The sequence below is a fragment of the Zootoca vivipara genome, chromosome 1, assembly GCF_963506605.1.
Source record: "Zootoca vivipara chromosome 1, rZooViv1.1, whole genome shotgun sequence".
Taxonomy (NCBI): domain Eukaryota; kingdom Metazoa; phylum Chordata; class Lepidosauria; order Squamata; family Lacertidae; genus Zootoca; species Zootoca vivipara.
Window position 1 is genome coordinate 52,119,567 of NC_083276.1, and position 19,378 is coordinate 52,138,944.

The 19,378-nt window shown below is 45.1% G+C and overlaps 1 protein-coding gene across 4 annotated transcripts in view; it reads right to left on the reverse strand.

Moving 5' to 3' along the window:
- Positions 1-809: 809 nt before the first annotated feature.
- Positions 810-19,378, reverse strand: part of ACCS (1-aminocyclopropane-1-carboxylate synthase homolog (inactive)) — a 41,088-nt gene continuing 22,519 nt past the window's right edge. For 3 of the 4 annotated variants that reach the window (XM_060274722.1, XM_035116007.2, XM_035115998.2), the window contains exons 2-15: positions 16,066-16,682; positions 13,834-13,893; positions 12,969-13,039; positions 11,203-11,272; positions 11,022-11,088; positions 10,513-10,610; positions 9,494-9,571; positions 8,150-8,250; positions 6,890-6,979; positions 5,610-5,655; positions 4,929-5,070; positions 3,816-3,958; positions 2,864-3,017; positions 810-2,650 (exon numbers count right to left, since the gene is read on the reverse strand). In XM_060274722.1, coding sequence (XP_060130705.1) covers positions 2,352-2,650; positions 2,864-3,017; positions 3,816-3,958; positions 4,929-5,070; positions 5,610-5,655; positions 6,890-6,979; positions 8,150-8,250; positions 9,494-9,571; positions 10,513-10,610; positions 11,022-11,088; positions 11,203-11,272; positions 12,969-13,039; positions 13,834-13,893; positions 16,066-16,665 — 2,019 coding nt within the window. In that variant the 5' untranslated portion in view covers positions 16,666-16,682 and the 3' untranslated portion in view covers positions 810-2,351. Of the gene's footprint in view, positions 2,651-2,863; positions 3,018-3,815; positions 3,959-4,928; positions 5,071-5,609; positions 5,656-6,889; positions 6,980-8,149; positions 8,251-9,493; positions 9,572-10,512; positions 10,611-11,021; positions 11,089-11,202; positions 11,273-12,968; positions 13,040-13,833; positions 13,894-16,065; positions 16,683-17,580; positions 19,364-19,378 lie in introns of those variants that run through there. The other variant, XM_060274719.1, reaches the window with a different exon arrangement.

Below are 19,378 nucleotides of genomic sequence, written 5' to 3' on the forward strand. Positions count from 1 at the left end.
CTGCTGGGCGGGAAGGTAAATGGCTGCTCTGGTTCGCCAGAAGTGGCTTAGTCATGCTGGCCACATGACCCGGAAAAACTGTCTGTGGACAAACGTCGGCTCCCTTGGCCTGTGAAGCGAGATGAGTGCCGCAACCCCAGAGTCGTCTGCGACTGGACTTAATGGTCAGGGGTACGTTTTCCTTTAATTACAGTAATTCCTTTAAGCCAACCTTACATTTCTACCTTTGGGGTAGGGGGCAGGCACAGTTGTCATTCTGTGCTAATGCCCAACACAGCAGCAAAACGGAAAGCAATAAATGCCATCATTTTTTATATATATAAAAAGGAGTAGGCAGAATAAAGCAAGTTGACCCACCACAGCTACCAGTGAACACCAAAGGACTAATGCACACAAGGAAAAGTTACTTTCTTCCCTCCCTTTGTTTAAAATTACATTAACACATCCCTTTAAAAAAAAACCTTTTAAAAAAACCAAGAATTTATCAGAATTCGTTAACTTGCAAACCACCATGTGAGGTCCACATCACTATATTTGAATCACGGTCTCTTCTGCCTCTTCAGCATTGCCCATCAGACAAGTCCCTTGCCCACTCCACCAGTATGATGGTATTGGAACTTAAAAAGGCTACTGTGAAGCATATTACCACTAAAAGTTTGTATAAGAACTGAGAACAGATGCTCTTCAATTTCATAGCAGAGGAGAGACTCAAAGTGATTACCTTATTTCAGAGACAGTGTTTGCAAGCTACAAAAAAAAACCTTGACTGGTCACTTCTTGCCAACTCAAACTATTGAATTCCTGAACTTAGACTTCAGCCACTGAGATTTTCATCATTTTTGTTTTTGAGGCTGGAGTAGTCACAGCAATGTCAGCCCCTTGAAGGATCAGGAATGGACTGGAGGATTTGTTGCACTCCTCTTGTATATGAATTCTCTTGCCCTAATCATGGTTAGTCATGACAAATGCACAAACCGTAGCTATGATTAACATACACAGGTAGCCAATGTGGAGTCTTCAATAAATTTTGGACTACAGTTCTCCTACAGTCAGTGATTAGGGAAGATGGGAGCTGTAGTTCAAAACATCTGCAGGGCACCACATTGGCTGTCCCTGGAACAACGCTTCAGATTTTGGGGAGGAGCCAACCAAGATTAGGGTTAACCTAAGTTAACGCAGGTGGCGCTGTGGTCTAAACCACGGAGCCTAGGACTTGCTGATCAGAAGGTCGGCGGTTCGAATCCCCACGATGGCGTGAGCTCCTGTTGCTTGGTCCCAGCTCCTGCCAACCTAGCAGTTCGAAAGCACATCAAAGTGCAAGCAGATAAATAGGTACTGCTCCGGCAGGAAGGTAAATGGTGTTTCCGTGTGCTGCACTGGTTCGCCAGAAATGGCTTTGTCATGCTGGCCACATCACCTGGAAGCTATACACTGGCTCCCTTGGCCAAGAATGCAAGATGAGCGCCGCAACCCCAGAGTCAGTCACGACTGGACCAAATAGTCAGGGGTCCCTTTACCCTTCACCTTTAAGTTAACATCAGTGCAGCCATTACAAGTAACCATGGTTGAAACATTTAAGGGATATTCAAGTATGAGAGGAAAAGAGCTAGAGGGGAGTGCTCAACCCTGCTTAAGAAGCAGGAAGCATTAAGTAAGCCTCTGAATACCAGTTGTGGGAAATCAAAAGTGGAGAGAGGACTTTTGCACTCAGATCCTGCTTGTTGGCTTCCCATGGGCCTCTGGTTGGCCACTGTGAGAACAGGCTGCCAGACTAGATGTGCCATTGGCTTGATCTAGCAACCTTCTCTTATGTTCCTACTACAAATGTATTGACTGGAATTCAGTGTTGTTAGTAACAAATACTCACCAGTTGAGTTATGTACAAACACTGATTATTTACTCATAGTAGATTATCAGAGATGGGGCACATTTAAATCTGCCTCTAAGTTCTGTATTAAAACAACTTGTTAATGAAATATTCAACTTAGGTCACAGCGAATTGTACTTCGATTTCATTTTGGATCATGGAGGATGTAAAAATAATAATAGTAAGAGAGAAGTTCTTTAGGGGTAAAAATTGAAAACCAGTGAAGAAAACCAGTCTGCACAAGAGAGCATAAGCTTGGTAATTAGAAACAAAAAATTAAAAACTGTGTAACGCAAAGGGTGGAGGCAGAATAAAAGCCACCCATTTGTAGTTGGCCCCAGTTTAATAGAATGATGAGAAGATGGCCACAGGAAGGAGATTTACAAACGGCTTCCTGCTATATGGAAAATATATCATTAGGTAAGTCAAAGCCGAGCAGCAAGAACTTCCAGCGGCAATCCCTGTGGAAAGGCACCAAAACCGTCTACTGCTTGCCCACCAACTTGCGGAAAACATCATAGACCTCTGGTTTCTCCTGGGCAAACTGTTCCACCGTATTCTTCTGCAGCCAGTCGGACGAGCGCATTTGCTGCTGCAGGAGGCCAATGAGATCGCTGATGCTGGAGCCACCAGCTGACGCTGGCTCCTGATGTTGGGACACAAATATCACTTCGTCTGCGCTGTCCACTTTGCCTTCCGAGTCAGACTCACAAGACTGGTCTTTACCTTCATTCAGGATTCCATGCTCGTGTTCTTCCAGAACCTCACGGACCCTCTGCATGCCTGGAGGAAAGGGAGAGGAGGGGGGGGGGAGAGTTGGAACGAAAGCTGGATTCGGATGGAGAGCTAAGGGATGGAGAGCAACCAAGCGGTGACTGACAGTTCAAGAGAACCAACTAACAGGTCTGAGCTATCAGGCCACAGTATCTTACTGGTGGGTTTGGCCCATGCTGGGACACCAGCTGGGAGAGAAGATAGGAGAAAGACAGCACTGACCTAGCTGCAGCCGATGTATCTTGTCCGAAAAGATGATGCGGAACCAGCCAGGCTCGCTGCACTCAAAAGCTTTACCGCAAGAGAGCAGGACTTTGTTGTCCAGGAAGCGCCTCCAGAGCAGCATTTCCTCTTCAAATGTTCCTCTTCGCAAGTACTGGGGAATAAAGGAGTCAAGAAACAAGTAAGCTCCGACTCACAGGAAGGAGTTACAGCCACATCTCCCCAACTTCAGGAAGAACATGGAGACCCGAGGTTCCCCGCAGCGGGGTGGGCGGACTTCAGGCTTGGGGGTGGGAGCAATTCAATGCCACAGTCTGCTGATCGTTCTGTTAGAACAAGCATTTTGGCTTCTCAGATGAAACTATTCCCCCTTTCCCCCGTCACAAGCTGTTCTGGGGAAAATCTCGACACCCCTTCCCCCAGTTTCAGAAGGAGGAGAAGAGGTGGAAAGCTCTGTTGTGAAAAGTCACCACACAAGGCGTCTGCTGACGGGATTCGTTAGCTGAGTCACACCCTCAGGATCTACTCTGTTTAATAGACCCTTGAGATCCACCGACAGGAGTCAGGTGCAACATCACTCAGGGGTCAGACATACTTTTTTTCCATTTCCGCGGCTTAAGGGGTCGTATGTATGTGTGGGAGAGACACTTCTGTACACACTTAATTGAAACAACTACTGCTATTTCTGTACTTTACAGAAAATTCTGAGTAAGCTCTTTCAAAGGATAATTTTGGAGATGAATTATTCAAAGTGGGGCTGGGGGGGGGGATGAGGTTGTTTTTACAAAATAAAGTAATGCATTGCCAGTGAGACAGTGTGTGTGCGCACACCAGCCAGATCAAATGCTTTCTAAAACCCATAACGCTGGATGTCTACCTGATTCACACCCACCACTGCTGAACTAGAGGGACTTGGTTTGATCCTGCAGGGCCTCCTTTAATGAGCACTGACCTTTCTGAAATCAATCCATACAAAGAAGCCTGCATTGCGGTTCAGGAAGGGAACCCCAAGGGTCTTGAGCTCATCTGTCACAAAAGTGTGGGCAGCTTTTAGCCTTTCGTGATTGGCCCGTAAGTACACCTGGTTGATCCAGTCTAGCCAAGAGGAGAAGACATATTCAGTTCAGACACATAAATATAAAATCGCTTGATTTCTCAACTCTTTGATGACAGACGGTTCAACGTGTGAACTGACTCCATTGAAAAGCATTGCATCTGAAGCCATTCGAGAAAATAGGCAAGTTCTGCCTGTGGCAACTGATCTGCAGCAACTCATTCATTTCGGCGTTGTGAAGGAAGAAATCTCAGACGACAATGCAAACACTGATCATCACTTGGTGCTGCAGGCGAACTATGTGCATGCACAAATCATCCCACAGAGAAGAAAGTGGACAAGATCTACACAACACTGCCCATATTTTGCATTGAAATGTTGGTCTCACTCCACTGCCGCCTTTTCTTTATTCTCACCTTCTGCACGATCAACTTTTGCAGCAGCAAAACATGACGCAAAATCCTCATGGCCTTCTCAGTTTATGCAATGCATTGCAATTTCCTGTTGGTCACATTTCAGGTGTGCACATGAAAACAATCTTAATAAGGTGCACACCTAAAAATATAAGAAGGTCCATCTAAGCCAACTCTAACATATGCAGAATGTCTGAAAGGGTCCCCCAAGCGGGTAGACTTGTATGCAGGTGGGGCTCCCATGTAATCTGGACCCCTGGATTGAGCAGAGCTCCAGGCCTCATGGGAGCTGTACATGCAAAGGGGGCTGTTTCACACGTCCAACAAAACGTGCTGAGCTTGGGGGGTGTGTGACTTGGAGTGTGGTGTCACTTCCTACTCTACACATTGCTGTGTCTATGGTGGGGAGGCTATGAAAAGGGCTGTTTTTGGCAGTGCAATATTTTTATGCCTTAATTGAAAGTGCTGCTGAATTGGCAACCATCTCCACGCTTACAGCCTGAGAATCCTGGACAGGCAAAAGCCGCTGTTTTGGCAAAGCTCCCTCGTCAAAGCGAGAACAGAGCAGGGAGGGGTTGTGCAACATTCTTGGCCTCACCTCTGTCTCTGAGTAGCTGGGCCATTTTGTACTGGACAGGCCCACAGACCCCGTGGAAGTAGCACAAGGAGGCCACAGCATTGGCGACATCTTGATTCAACGTGTACAGTGTCCCAAAGCGAATCCCAGCGGAAGCAAAATCCTGCAGGGGCCGGAAATTAATAATCTTTTGATCCAACAAATGAATAAACAAATCTCTCTCATGCTTGGCCCAGGCTTTTGAAATAATACCACCTGACCATCAGAAAAAAAGCATCTTTATGCTCAAAGATGGATGGAAGAAACAGTTCCGACAAAGGAAGACTGGCAATTAAAATTAATGGAGTAAGCAGAAATGGCGAAACTTACTGGAAGAATGAGAAATCAAGAAGAGTCTTTTTAAAACAGAATGGGGACAATTTACTGATTATTTGAAGATACATTGTAAACAAATCAAAACATTAGCAGGATTGATATAAACACATGCAGTAAGAGATAACCAAGGGGAAGATAATTAGTAAACAGACTTGAATTGGATATGCAGTAATAAAAAGATATAAAAAAAGTAACTGCAGAAATGAGGGAAGGGAAGTAGAGGGGAAGGTTAATTAGATTTGGAAAGATTTTGTTTTTCTTGTTAAAAATATTTGTAAAAGGTGAAAATGAAAATAACATTAAAAAAGAAAAGAAAAAAGCACTCACCTTAGTAATTCCCCACATCACATGGGTCCTCTGCGGATCAGGAAATCTGTGCATAAAGAGAATGCATATGTAGATGTTAGCAACAAATCAAAGAGGCTTCTAGGGTATTCTGAAACACCAGAAGAAATTATACAGTCACCAGTGTGGCTCCCAAGGACACCCACTAAGACTTATTGAGGAAACTGCAAGTGTCTCTAGTTCCCACCCAGTCTGAGTTCCTCTTCATCCTCCCCTGCATCACCTATGTTATCTAAAAGGCTGGACTTTGGTCTTTCCTATTTCAACAGCGTGAGACCAAAAATTGTCATCCTCCCCTGCCTCTCGCTTTCTGTTCTGCTCAATTCACTGTGTCATAGTTGCGACGCCCTGCAGCACCCCCTAGGCTCAGTGCCCAGAGCAGTGAAGCCAGTTGCACTGCCCTAAATCCACCTCTGTTATCTGTTTAGGGGCTCTCTACTGTTCTGATTCGCCAGAAGACATGGAAAAGAGGGGGGAAAGAACAGCTTTTCTACCAATGACACCAATAAAACTTCCCCTTGAAATGAAAGTAGCTGCTTGGAAAGGGGATTTTCATCCATGGGACCGTGCCATGGAGGAAAAGAATTAGAAAACCCCTTCACCACCACCACATACTCTCAAGGCTGCTCGGACTACCCTGTGGTAGTCCATCTCCATAACAAAAACGCGCCAGGCCTAGTTTGCTCTCAGAGAGTCAAAAGACCTGCCTGAGGTCTCTCCGCTTTGCCTTCAATCTGCGTATTTCCACACCAGGTTTAGGAAAACCTCCAACCATCACAGGCATGCAAAAGAATTTCAGGGACAATTGTATGCATATTGTTCCTCTCCTCCATGGTCCCGATCCAGGGTGGGGAGCCTGTGGCTGTTGCGGGACTTAAACATCCATCATCCCCAATCAGCATGGCCAATGATGATGCGAGTTGCAGTCCACCGATATCTGGAGGGCCACAGGTTCCTCGCCCCTGAATCAGAGAGTCATTCTCACTGTACTGTTAAAACTATGCCAGAAAGCAACCCTTTGAAGCCCTGGGATATCGTGGTGCAGAAGCGTGGGGAGCACAATCCCCCAGGTGCAAGACCCTAAAAAAGGGAATGTATCACACCGCTGCCAGTAGAAGCTGCCAACTCTTAACCCGTCAGGACTCTTAATAGCAGTTTGTGCTGCGAAAGTGATTGCTCAGTGCTGCTTTTCTGTTTCACAGAACTTTATAGTGTTGGCGACCCCCATTTAGAGGTGATGGAAGCACAAAAAATGCCTTTACCTGTCCATTTCAAGCACACTGTGGAATGTGACAGAATCGTCAAAAACTGACAGCATGTAGATCTCATCTACTATCACGTGCAGCTCATGCCTAGAATGGGAGAAAGGAAAAACAGGGATTTTTTTGGCAATGAGTAGAGAGACTGCTTGCTGCCAGGTAGTGGGCACAGTTCAACCGGCTGCCACTGGAGAGGAGGATTTAGTAGGCAATGCTGCCAAAAGCGGAAAGCAGGAATAGAGTGAAAACGTCACACCTAGTAGCCACATTTGCTCTCCCATTACTAAAGATGGCAGCAAAACCTTCATGGGAAACCTTTTGGTTTCCCACCAAAAAAGGCTACCTTTCACTGACACACAAAGCAGCTTGCTGATAACAACAGGAGGCACTTCCAAATTGTTGCTATTTTCGGGTGGGTTCAATCTTATTGGCATTCAATCACATATGGGCAAATTCAGGCCATGCAATTAAAAGTTGATTTGACTCTCTTGGGCAATATCCTCCCTAAAATTTGACGTTTTGGGATAAGGAAAACGATGGGAAATTTAATGAAAACTGGGCAGTAACAATTGCTGACACAACATCGTATAGGCATCCCAGCAAACAAATCAGAGGGAATGCTCAAGAAATGACCAATGATATCTGTCCTTGTAAACTTTGTGGGAACAAATCAGGATGAATGTGCAATAAAATAGGTCATCTGGAAGCAACCAGGATGCTACACAGGTGTAACTCTCCCCTGGCACTCCTAGTTCTTTCTAAATAGGAAGCAATATCAATGGAATGGAACCAGAATTTTATCCCCAGTCATGGCATTTGCTCCTCCAGCTCCACCACTCTCCAGTAGATGAAGATCTCCTGCGCCATTGAATGGCACCCCATCAATTCTCCTTTGCTTATAGCTAAAGCTCCGTCTTTGAATATGTCTGGTGTCACAGCCAACTCTTGCCTTCAAGTACCACCTCACCCCACAAAAAGCCCCTCACCTTTTCTGTGGTCTTCAGCTGAACCTCATCCTCTACAACAGGTGTGGGGAACCTTTGGCCCTCCAGATGTTGCTGAACTACAACTCCCATCATCCCTGGCCATTGACCATGCTTGCTAGCGCTGATGGAAGTTGACAGGCCACAGGTTCCCCACTCCTGCTCTACAGAAACTAAGTACATTAGCCAAGGCAGATGTAAAAATGCATATTTTCACTCATCCCAGCCTACAATATTTTGTCTGTTGGACTATATTTCCAAACAAAGCCTTAGATCATACCTTTTTGCAAATTCCAAGAAGTCGTGTAACTCAGAGAGAGAATAGATGTCCCCCAAGGGATTATGGGGGTTCAGGAGAATTAAAGCCTTTACTCTGACACCCTATAAAACAAAAGCATCAAACTGTATAACACAAAGAGCAAGGGACCTTTTATAAAATGCTGCCTGTCGAGAAACCTGCTTGTCCTGAGGCACTTTGGTTTATAACATTGGTGACCCTCAATATCAGGCTGCCTATACCTGCCTGTTGCCAGCGCATCATGGAATGTAGCTAAGTAAAGGAGCTTGAATGAATTCTCTTTTCTAGCTTTACAATATTTCTTTAATCAAAAATGTCTTCGTGTAAATCAAATTCCACGTAGATGTTAAGTGGACAATTGCCAAGAAAATCCAACACAGTCACATTTGGCTTTAAAAGAGGAAACGTCCCAAAACTGAAGGAATTGGTAAAAAGAAAGTTGAATGGGGAAGTGGAAAGTTTCAGATCTCACCAAAATACTTAAGACATTGTTCAAAACCTGAACCTTACTAGGAAGTACATCACAGATAAAGGAAAGACTCCATCAGGGGCAAGAAGATGCCAATGTGGCTAATGAGCAGAATCAAGGAAGCTATTAGAGGTAGGAAGGTACCCTTCAGAAAACAGAAGTCTTTTCCAAATGAGAACAAAACGGAGCATAATCTTTGTCAAAAGAAACAGAAGCAAGCAATAAGGGTCCATTCAAACTATCCCATATGCCAGGCATAGGCAAACTCCAGCCCTCCAGATGTTTGGGACTACAGTTCCCATCATCCCTAGCTAACAGGAGCAGTGGTCTGGGATGATGGGAATTGTAGTCCCAAACATCTGGAGGGCCGGAGTTTGCCTATGCCTGGTGTATGCTGTAATAAAATAGTTGTCTATCAAAGCTCCAAAGTTGTAATGCAGCAGTAAAAACACCATAATACATTCAGCCTCTACCACACTTGGCCGCAACAATGCTTATACTTAGACCACCCTGGACCACTGAAATGAATCAAAACTAGGGGCCAGATTCAGCTAACCTGGCCCGTTAGCCGAAGCCAGTGCAAAGACTCCCACAAGCAACAGGGCTTCCCATTGCGCCTCCCCTAAATCCACTCTGGGAGCTTGGGAAAAATCCCAGAACAGTGTGCGGGGGAGACTGTTCCATCAGGCAAGCAGAAATGCTTGCACTGGCAGAACGACTGTATTAGCGCAACACTGAATTACCCCCAAAATCTAAAGGTGTATTGTATTACATTCCACAACATCCTTGTAATCTGTGGCTCCACCCACCAATGAAGCCTTGGAAGATTCAGGAACTGTAAGATGAAGCAAGCTCACCTCTGACTGTGCATCCTGCAAGGCCTTCTTTAGCTTTTCCACAGTGAGCTGGAATGGACGGTTGCAGGTGCCGGTGACCTGAAACGCATTAAAGATTAGGCTGAGCACAAAAGCCTTTCGGAACCAAGCAAAAGCTACATGTGCTGCACATCTCAAGAAGTCTTAACAAGGACTCCACTCCCTTCAACTGGATGTTATTACAGAGATAAGAATGGTTAACACACTTCCCAGTGACATCATGAATTGGGCAGCCATTCGCAGAAGCTGAAGTTCAACTTCTACTGAGGAAGGGATATTCGTGGACGTCTACAGAAGAATGCCAGAATGCTGATTTAGACACAAGCAAAGGCTTCGTAGTCCAAATTACTTAAACCTTAAATTCAGCAAACATATTCTAGGAAAGGTGTTCCAAAACTTCTTACTGTAGGGATACACATGGGTAATTTCTGTTCAGAAACTTTGTCTTCTCAGAGAAACCAAATATATATTGTGTGCAATACTTCCCTCTCGGTCAGCCAGTTTGGCAACCCATGTCCAACTTTCCCTGTGACTTGGAGCCTGAACCCATTGTTTAGCAACTACAGTGGTACCTCTACTTACGAATTTAATGCGTTCCGAACGCACATTCGTAAGTCGAATCCCATAGGAATGCATTGGGAGAAAAAATTCGTAAGTAGAAGCAACCCTATCTAAAAATTCGTTAAGTAGAAATAATCCTATCTAAACTGCATCCAAGATGGCGGACGGAGCTCCATTCGTAAGTAGAAACATTCGTAAGTAGAGTTATTCGTAAGTAGAGGTACCACTGTATTGCTCAAGTGAACTGTGAGGAAAATATGTAAAGTTACCTGCTGCCAGAAAATGCCATAGACAATAGCAAGAGTAGCCAACATGGTGCCCCCAGATGTTGTGGACATGCTGGCATGGAGACAGATGGAAATTGCAGTCCACATCCGGAGGCTGCCGTGTTGGCTACCCCTAGGTTATAGAATGTGATGGCTGTCCACTCTCCTCCTTACCTGACTGTCCAAATGGGCATAGACCAGCTTCACATTCCCATAGAGAAACACACTTTGGGTGATGCCTCCGTAGAAAGGAGTAGCGATCAGGAAGGCTTCTGAAATCAAAAGAAGAAAGCTGGCTATCCCACTGCTGCAATTTGTGCCCCTGAAATTTACAGCTGGGACAATGCAGCTGAGGTCAGGTTCTTTGTGAAAAGTTCCTTTCTACGAGTCCAGAGAAAGCACTTTGGAGTCAACTTTTTCTTGCCCTGATTAATGTAGCTAATTAGTGCAAGTACAATGGGCAAGGGAATAAAGAAGAATACCCAGCAGAAATACAACCACAAACATTAGCAGTTTTGTTGCTATTCTTTGCAATATTCCTACTCCATTACCAACCAACAAATCCATATATTAAGGGTTGTATTCAACTATGTTTTGCTCAAAATAGGCCTACCAAAATTCATGGACCTAACCGTGTCATTAATTTCAATACCACCCAATATTTCTCTAGTTATCTTACTTACCCCCTGGATCACAGAGAACAGTAGCCAAAGCAGAAAACAGAGAGCCGCAGCCATTCAGTATGATCACCTGCAGAAGACATGTTGGGATAGATGTTTACACCCATTTAGGGTAGAATAATCATCAATATGAGTGCCAATACATTACTAAAAGAACAAACAAGCCAGAAGTAAATTGACCTACATTTTCTGCTTTAAGAGGTGCAGGTGCCTTGCAATAATAGGTCAAAAATCGAGCCACTTCCTCTCGCAAGCTGAAGGAGATATAAAAGCAACCACAGAATTAGCTTCTTCCAAGGAAAGGCTTCGCTCTCCACCAGGATGCATTGCAGAACAACACAGAGAAGGTTTATGCAGTAGGCATGGAAACAGGGTAAATTTTACTGGGCCAGCGCAAAACATTTCCGTTGTTCACACACGTAAGATGCCATAAAATCCCGCACTTTTTTATCGTTAATTTCCACTTTAGATCTGATTACAATGAAAACTGAAGGTATAAAATGCTTAAAAGCACCGATGGGGCACCTAAGACTCTCCAGATGCTGGGCTACAACTCCCATCATCCTGTACCATTGACCATGCTGGTTGGGGCTGATGGGAGTTGGAGTCCAACAGCATCTGGAGGGTTATTGGCTCCCCAACCCTGCTTAAAAAAAACCATATCCTGGTGGGATGGAGATGGCCCTTCAGGTGTTGTTGTGCTACAATTCCCATCTCTCCTGACTGTTGGTCATGCTGGCTCTAAATGACTGGAGCTGTAGTGAGCAACAAATGGAGGGCCACAGGTTCCCTGGTATACTGAGCTGAGCTCCTTTGCTGAAAAGGAGAATATACATATAGTTAATTCCCTGAAAGATCAGCCCATCCTGTCACAAGCATGTTATGTTCCTGTCTGGACCAGTTCAAACTACATATCCTGGGTATTTCCACAGTCCTCTTTAGCTCCTTCCTTCCTTCCTTCCTTTTCTTCCAAGGCAGTGTACATAGCTTCCCCTGCACCCAAGTTCTGCTCACAACAGCCTTCAGAGAATGAATGTGTTCTTAGAATATATGGTTATTAAAATTATCAACTATATTAAAGAGACACCCTCAGGTGCAAAGACTTCACATGCCACACAGTTAGCAAACAGTCCATTGTACTCTTGAGGTGCTATTTTGAAGTAATTCAGCACGCCCTTCCACCACTCACCCCCTTATATATTTTATTTTCTGATTTCTTATACACACATGAACGCAACCATGCTCGCTTCATCACCCTTGGTACTTACAACAATCATACATTTTATTTTTTTATTTTTGTATAGCATGTAGCCATTTGAGGCACTTTAAAAAATACTCCTCTTCCTCCAGAACTGTCATGACCTCCTCTCAGCCCCTGCCACTACTTCAGGGAATATAAAGATGAGGGGGAAATACTAACTGCCCATGGGGGGGGTAAGCATGAGGCTCAGCACTTCCCACAGAGCCCTCACAGTCTTAGGGTGTTCCTCCAATAACAGCCCCTCCTGCAGAAGGGCACTTTAATTCAGCTCAGCCAGTTCCTCAAGGAGGAAGGGCTTTTTTTCCCCTGCTGGAACTCACCAGAATTCAGTTCTGGCACCTCTCAAGTGGGCACCATTGCCATTCTCAGACAACAAGGAAGGTGTTCATGGCGAGTTCCTGCACCTCTTTTTCTAGGAAAATAGTATCGGCATAACAAACCAACATCAAACCTCAGGATTCTAGATGGCCCCAGCTCTCTGCTAGAACATGTTTCACAGCTCAGCAAAGCAGCTCACCAGGATCCTGACCTGCTTAGAGAGATCTGACTTTGCCTGCCTGGAAAAGGCTCTCTTTATTGCTTGTACTGCACCTGCAATCTCCTGCAGAACAGGATAGTAATTTCCTTGTAGATGCAGAAAATAGGGTGAAGATACGAAGGGGAAAAGATACAGGGCAGTTACTACTCACAACATATGGCCCTTCCAGTCAGGGTATTGTAGCAGTGGAGGTTCTATGACGTTCATGTCACTTTGCGTCAGCTATTAGCAAGGAGAAGGAGAGGGCACAATAATTAAGCAAGCCAAATTGGTCTGGAAAAGGTGAGAATCAAACCTGTAGAACCGAATGCTCCCATCCTGCTGGAGGGCATTTGTATTACAAGTTACAATACCCAAAACGCGCAAGTCTATATTGGTCAGTAAGGCAAGTCCATCCCATTTCCTTTCACGCGAACAGGCACACTGCTAGCGCTCCTGCAACAACATTATCAGAAGAGGACTCTCATTCTGGAAAGAGACACTGTCTCTGGAAGTACCCAGAATTTGAAAGTTAAAGAAACACCCTAAGAGAACAACGATAATTTCGATTTCCATTCTGTTTAAAGCTTGGTCAAGGAGGTGTAGGGTTGCTAGTTTGGGAATCATTTCCATCCTTTCTAAAGGGTGCGGCTCCTCTGTAGAGTCTTGTCTCAATCCTCTGCTGGGTCCTTTGCCCGCTTTGTCCCCCAATTGTTTTGAGGATAGATAAATTCATGCATACTAGGGAAGCAAGGGCTTGGAGCAGGAATAGGGCAGGAAGTTCTCTCCAATATTTGAAAGTGTCTGGTGGTTGACTGCAAGAAACCCAAGAGAGGTGCCATGCTCCCACCACCACTACTCTGGAAAAGGCACAAATTTGTAAGCTTCCCAAACGGAAAAGAAAGGCGTCAACAAGTATTCATATCAAGATGCTTCAGCACGTCAAATTAAGCCTCTGAGGGCTAACTGATTTGGGAAGGGAAAGAGCAACGCCACCAGCACAGCTCAGGAATCAAACACATTTACGATTCTCTTACCCGCTTGGACATCAGATCAAAGCACAGCTTGTTCTCACTGGTGCCAAAATTAATGATGCCCTGGAGACAGAGACAGAAGTATTGTTAAGAAAAACAATCACTGCGTGTATATGTATTTCACATTAGCTGACGTGCCATTACGCCATCTCAAAAATCATACCCTGTTAAAAAAATGTGTGAACCAGAGTTCCTTTAAGTCCTTTAAGGGCCAATGAGCACTTTGGGAAATAGTGCTTTAAAGATCAGGCGTATAAGCAAATAGTATGTAATTTATTCTTCAATTCACTTGTGAATGTAACTGAATCCAGGATTCCTCTTTTTGTATAATTACGTGAGAGGCTTCAGCTGTAAATTTGCATGCATTTACACGGCACATACTCATATTCCTCAACGAAATCATTTCATGCCGTTCATTTATATTAATATACCGTATAGACACTTCATCATTCATACAGCGTGAAAGAAATTGCAGGTCAGTAAGTATAGATGGGACCCAGGTGGCGCTGTGGTTAAATCACTGAGCCTAGGGCTTGCTGATCAGAAGGTCGGCGGTTCGAATCCCTGTGACGGGATGAGCTCCCGTTGCTTGGTCCCAGCTCCTGCCAACCTAGCAGTTCGAAAGCACGTCAAAATGCAAGTAGATAAATAGGGACCGCTACAGCGGGAAGGTAAACGGTGTTTCCATGTGCTGCTCTGGTTTGCCAGAAGCGGCTTTGTCATGCTGGCCACATGACCTGGAAGCTATACACCGGCCCCCTCGGCCAATAATGCGAGATGAGCGCGCAACCCCAGAGTCGGTCACGACTGGACCTAATGGTCAGGGGTCCCTTTACCTTTACCTTTAAGTATAGATACTATTTTTCTTGGAGACAATAGCTTGAGCAATCACCTCATTTACCCAAGTTATTTATTTATTTACTACATTTGTATACTGCCTTTTCTCTAATAAATTGTGGTGTACATAGACCTCATTTTCCCCCTCACAACATCCCTGGGAGGTAGATTAGGCTGATAAATAGTTACTGGTCCAAAATTACCCAGTATGGATTTGAATCTAAGTCTTTCAAGTCCAGTTCAAGATACATCATGCTAACCTCTTTGAAAGCAAAAGACATGGGTGTAACCAGGATCTTTGCTTTTTTGGACTTTTGTTAGGGCAGGGGGCAGAACCGATGTGATTGGTCAGTTAGTTATTTCTATTGTTTTACTTGACTACACCCATGGATGTGGAGGGTGAGAAGGAAAGAGGAAGAAGTGTTAGTCCTGTGTATCACTTGGGCACATGGAGACACATCTACATAGTGTTAGGCTGTGGTTTAGTGTTCACAATAACCTGGCCCCTGAGCTGTAAAAAAACCCCATAATTTTAAGTCCCCCTGGGCTAACTTTCATTTCAGGCAAGATATCAAAAATACAATGCTTTGTAAATTGTGTTGATTTAGGAGTAGTGCATGTGACTGCCAGTTTCTCCAGGTGGGTGGGTGGATGTTCAGCTGTTTTTAAATAACAGAGGATTCTGTCCATTCCCTATATTAAATTCTACATCAAGGAGTGGCGGTGTGTGTGTGTGTGTGTGTGTGTGTGTGTATGTGTGTGTGCCTCAATTAAGACTTTCCATCCCCTTTTCCTCCTCAAAGCCACCTTTTCCCATTTAGCCTTTGGTTCAATCCTGGGCATCCCAATACTGGGAGAAACTTATCATGTTGAACTCTATGCAGCTTATTCCCAAGTAGGTATACAGTGGTACCTCGACATCCGAATGACTCGACTTCCGAAGGTTTCGACTTCCGAAGTCGGCAAACCTGGAAGTTTTTCCGCCACACACGCGCTCTGCGCCTGCGCAGAAGCGGTGCGCGCGGTCGGCGCATGCGCAGAAGCGAAAAATCGCGCTTTGCGCATGCGCAAAATGGCCGCTTCGACAACCGAAGGATTCGACTTACGAAGAGCGCCGCGATCGCCTTCGTAAGTCGAGGTACCACTGTATAGAGGATTACAGTCTTAGTTTTTACCCCCAACCAAAATGAAGCCCAGGCTTCGTAAGCGCACGTGCTCAGATTTCTCCTTTGTTCATACACCCTTCTCCACCCTTGATCACGTGTCAGAATGTAAGCTTCTGCTTCAGAGAGCTCTTCCTTGATTATGCTGAACCTTGATCTGTGTGGAAAATCCATAACCATATTAAATAATAATTTTTGTTTTTGAAGGCACACAGCAGAAACATAGTTTACTCACAGTGGGGTTTTTGTCCTCTTCATACTTGTCGGCATGATAGGCCCTGTACCCTTCCTCTGTGGAGCCCCTGAAGACGTTGGCAATATTGCCTCGGACCGAGAGGTAGGGGCTGCTTTGGAAATCACTATGGTTGCAGAAATCGAACACATAGGCTGTCCTGTCCAAGACGGGCCGCACCAGCTGTGTGGTCCTCACTTCCTGCTGTGCCCCTTCTCCTGCCCCAGTGCTATCGGAAAATGCTTGGCTAAGGTCCATGCCCTGGGGCAGCCCACTTGCAAAGGAGCCGTTATTGCTTTGTTTTAGGATGCTGAGCATCTGGGCGAAGACGTTGAACATGCGGAATTCGTGGTCCCGTTCCAGTTCAAATCGTCGCTGCTCCAGCTGTATCCGCCGCTCCTCCGCCTCCAGGTCCCGTTGGAGCCGCCGTTCCTCCATCTGCAGAAAGCGCTCCTCCATGTCCCGCTGCGCCGCCAGGGTCTTCAGCAAGAGCGCGTCCAGGGGATCCTTCAGCCGCTGGGCTTTCCGCTTCTTCCGCAGGCGGTGCAGGGTGGAAAAGCCAGGCCGTGGCCCCAGACTTTGGATCCGGGATGACGAAGCCATGTTGGGTTCACTGAAACCTGAAGGAGGAAACAGATGAAGGGAAATTCCTTCTTTTGAGGCACAAAATCATTTCACGCTTCTTGACTACGGTCAGACTTGCTTGAACCACCTGCCATTGTTGCCTTTAATTAGTATCTGTAGCAGAATCTCAAAGCAAACCAAACTACTAAAGAATATTGATAAATCAACATAACATAAGCAGCATTTGCTGGGTGAGGCCAACAGTCCACCTAGTGCAGTATCCTGTTCTCACAGTGGCCAACCAGTTGCCTGGGGGAAGCCAGCAAGCAGAACCTGAGCACAACAGCAGTCTCCTCCCTGCAACTGGTATTCAGACACTTAGTGTCTCCCACAGTGAAGGTCTTCATGGCTAGTACCGGTAGTCATTATTCTCCATGAATTTGCCAAATCCCTTTAAAAAGCCATCCAAATTGGTGGCCATCACTGTCTCTTGTGAGAGCAAACCCCATAGTTTCCTGTGGGAGGTTTCCTGTGGGAAGAAGTATTTCCTGTCCCGAATCTTCTAATGCCCAGCTTCACTGAATATCCCCAAGTTGGAATATTTTGTGAGAGGGAGAAAAACTTTTGCCTATCCATTTTCTCCATGGTTTTGTGCACCCCTATCATGTTCCCTTACTCATGTTCCCCCCCCCAATAAATTAAAGTTCTGAATGTTGTAACCTTTTCTCATAAGGGTTCCTGCCCCTTTGTTGGCCTCTTCTGAACCTTTTCCAGCTCTCAAATATCATTCGAGGCAAGGTGTCCAAAACTGTACGCAGTTATGGTGACACCATAGATTTTTATAGTGGTATTATGATATTAGCAGTTTTATTTACGGTTCTATTCCTAATTATTCCTAGTATGAAATTTGCATCCAGAAACGCGCCCATTCCTTTAACTTTTTGCAACAAGTACCTGATACACAGATGCAACTTATTCAGCATCATGCTTCAAACAAGTTACAGAGACTGACATAGAATCATATTGTAGAGCTGGAAGAATTGTAGAATTGGAAGGGATCCCAAGAGCCATCTAGGCCAACTCCCTGCAATGCACGTGGCTCCCATTGTTTCAATTTCTAAAATCACAGGTGCTGGAGATCAATCTTGGTGGATGTCATTTCCTCTCACTGAAAAGCTCCTTCACCTTTAATTCTAGATAAAAGGTAAAGGTAAAAAGTATATTCTATACCTTAATTCTATACAGTAGTTTGCTGTAGTGGCTAGAGATGGCTTGATCCCAGCAAGCCACCAGTCAGAATTATAAATCGTTCCAAATAATGGATGGTGTGGAAGCTCACATTCTGAAGTCTGATACTAACGATGCCAAACTAAACATCTACACTGGCACATCTCCTCATGGTATAGATTTCCCCTCATTCAAGGTGACTTGAACAGAGGTAGACTCAGCATTTAGAGTTATTTATTTGCTTTGTGGCATTTAAAACTCCAGGCAGAGGTGGATTTAGGGAAGTTTTTAATGTTTGATATTTTATCGCTTTTTTATTCTGTTGGGAGCCGCCCAGAATGGCTGGGGAAACCCAGCCAGATGGGCAGGGTATAAATAATAAATTGTTGTAGTTGTTGTTATAACAAGTTGCGGAGTCACAGGGCCCCACAGTAAGCACTGCTATAATGATGAACAATGGAAGGTGAGAGGTGGGGATTTTGGTGCTGCACAAGGTGTCACTGAAATATTAAAGCCCAAAGTCCACCACTGTTCCAGGATCCAAAGCAGCCTGTCTCACCCAGAAATCACCCAAACCTCTATTTTAAACCTTTTTTATTATTATTTGAGTCATGGATTTAGTTTACTGTTTTGCATTGTTCCCCATTTGGGACAATTCCAAGAAAGTCAGCATTCTGTAAACTAAGGGTACTATTTGTAATTGCAAAGGGCATTGAGCAGCAGAACTCATTGCCTCAGAGTGTTTCAAAGGCCCAAAAGTACACCATTTATTTATTTAATTGCCTTTCTGCCTGAAACATGCCCAAGGCAATGTTCTGTGGCTTCAGATAAAGATAGGATAAAAGTTTCTAGAATCAGCACATTGGGACCTTCGGAGGGATTGGGGGAGGGGCACGGACACAACACACCTGGGGGGGGGAGGGAGAGGTTGAAATTATGCTGTATTACAAAACCAGAGGTTTCCTGGCCTCAATGCAGGCTTGGCATCAAAGGACTGGGAATTCTTGGAGAGATCAGGGAAAGCCCCTTGATTAAAAATGACAGTTTTGTAACTAAAATAGAGGGTTGTCCTTCTCTGGGAAAACACAGGTTGGCTGGTGGGGGTGGGGAGTGTATGCCTCATCTTTTATAGAGCAAAGGAGAGATTGTAAGTGACCACTCTGAAAGCAGAACCTGGATTCTTTGCTTTCCACTCTTCTGCTGACACAACTAGCACACACCACATCAGCGTTAGCTCCTGGCAGGACAGCAAATGGTTACTTAATGTACTGTACTGTTGTTGTATTTTTACTGTGAGGGGTGGAGGTGCTTGTGGGATTGTCTGTCTAGGGGGCGCTAGGCTAACTTCACCTGCCTTGGGTACTGTGTGCCTTGATTTGAGAGGGGGGGGCAGCATGTGCTGCACACCCCCCCCCCAGTGCCAACATGTCTCGGGTGGGGCCTGCTCTGTTGTGACCAAGAGATGCCCATCAACCCCTGCTGCCGTGTTGACGTTAAGTGAGCCGAGCCCGCCGCCGCCGTCCTA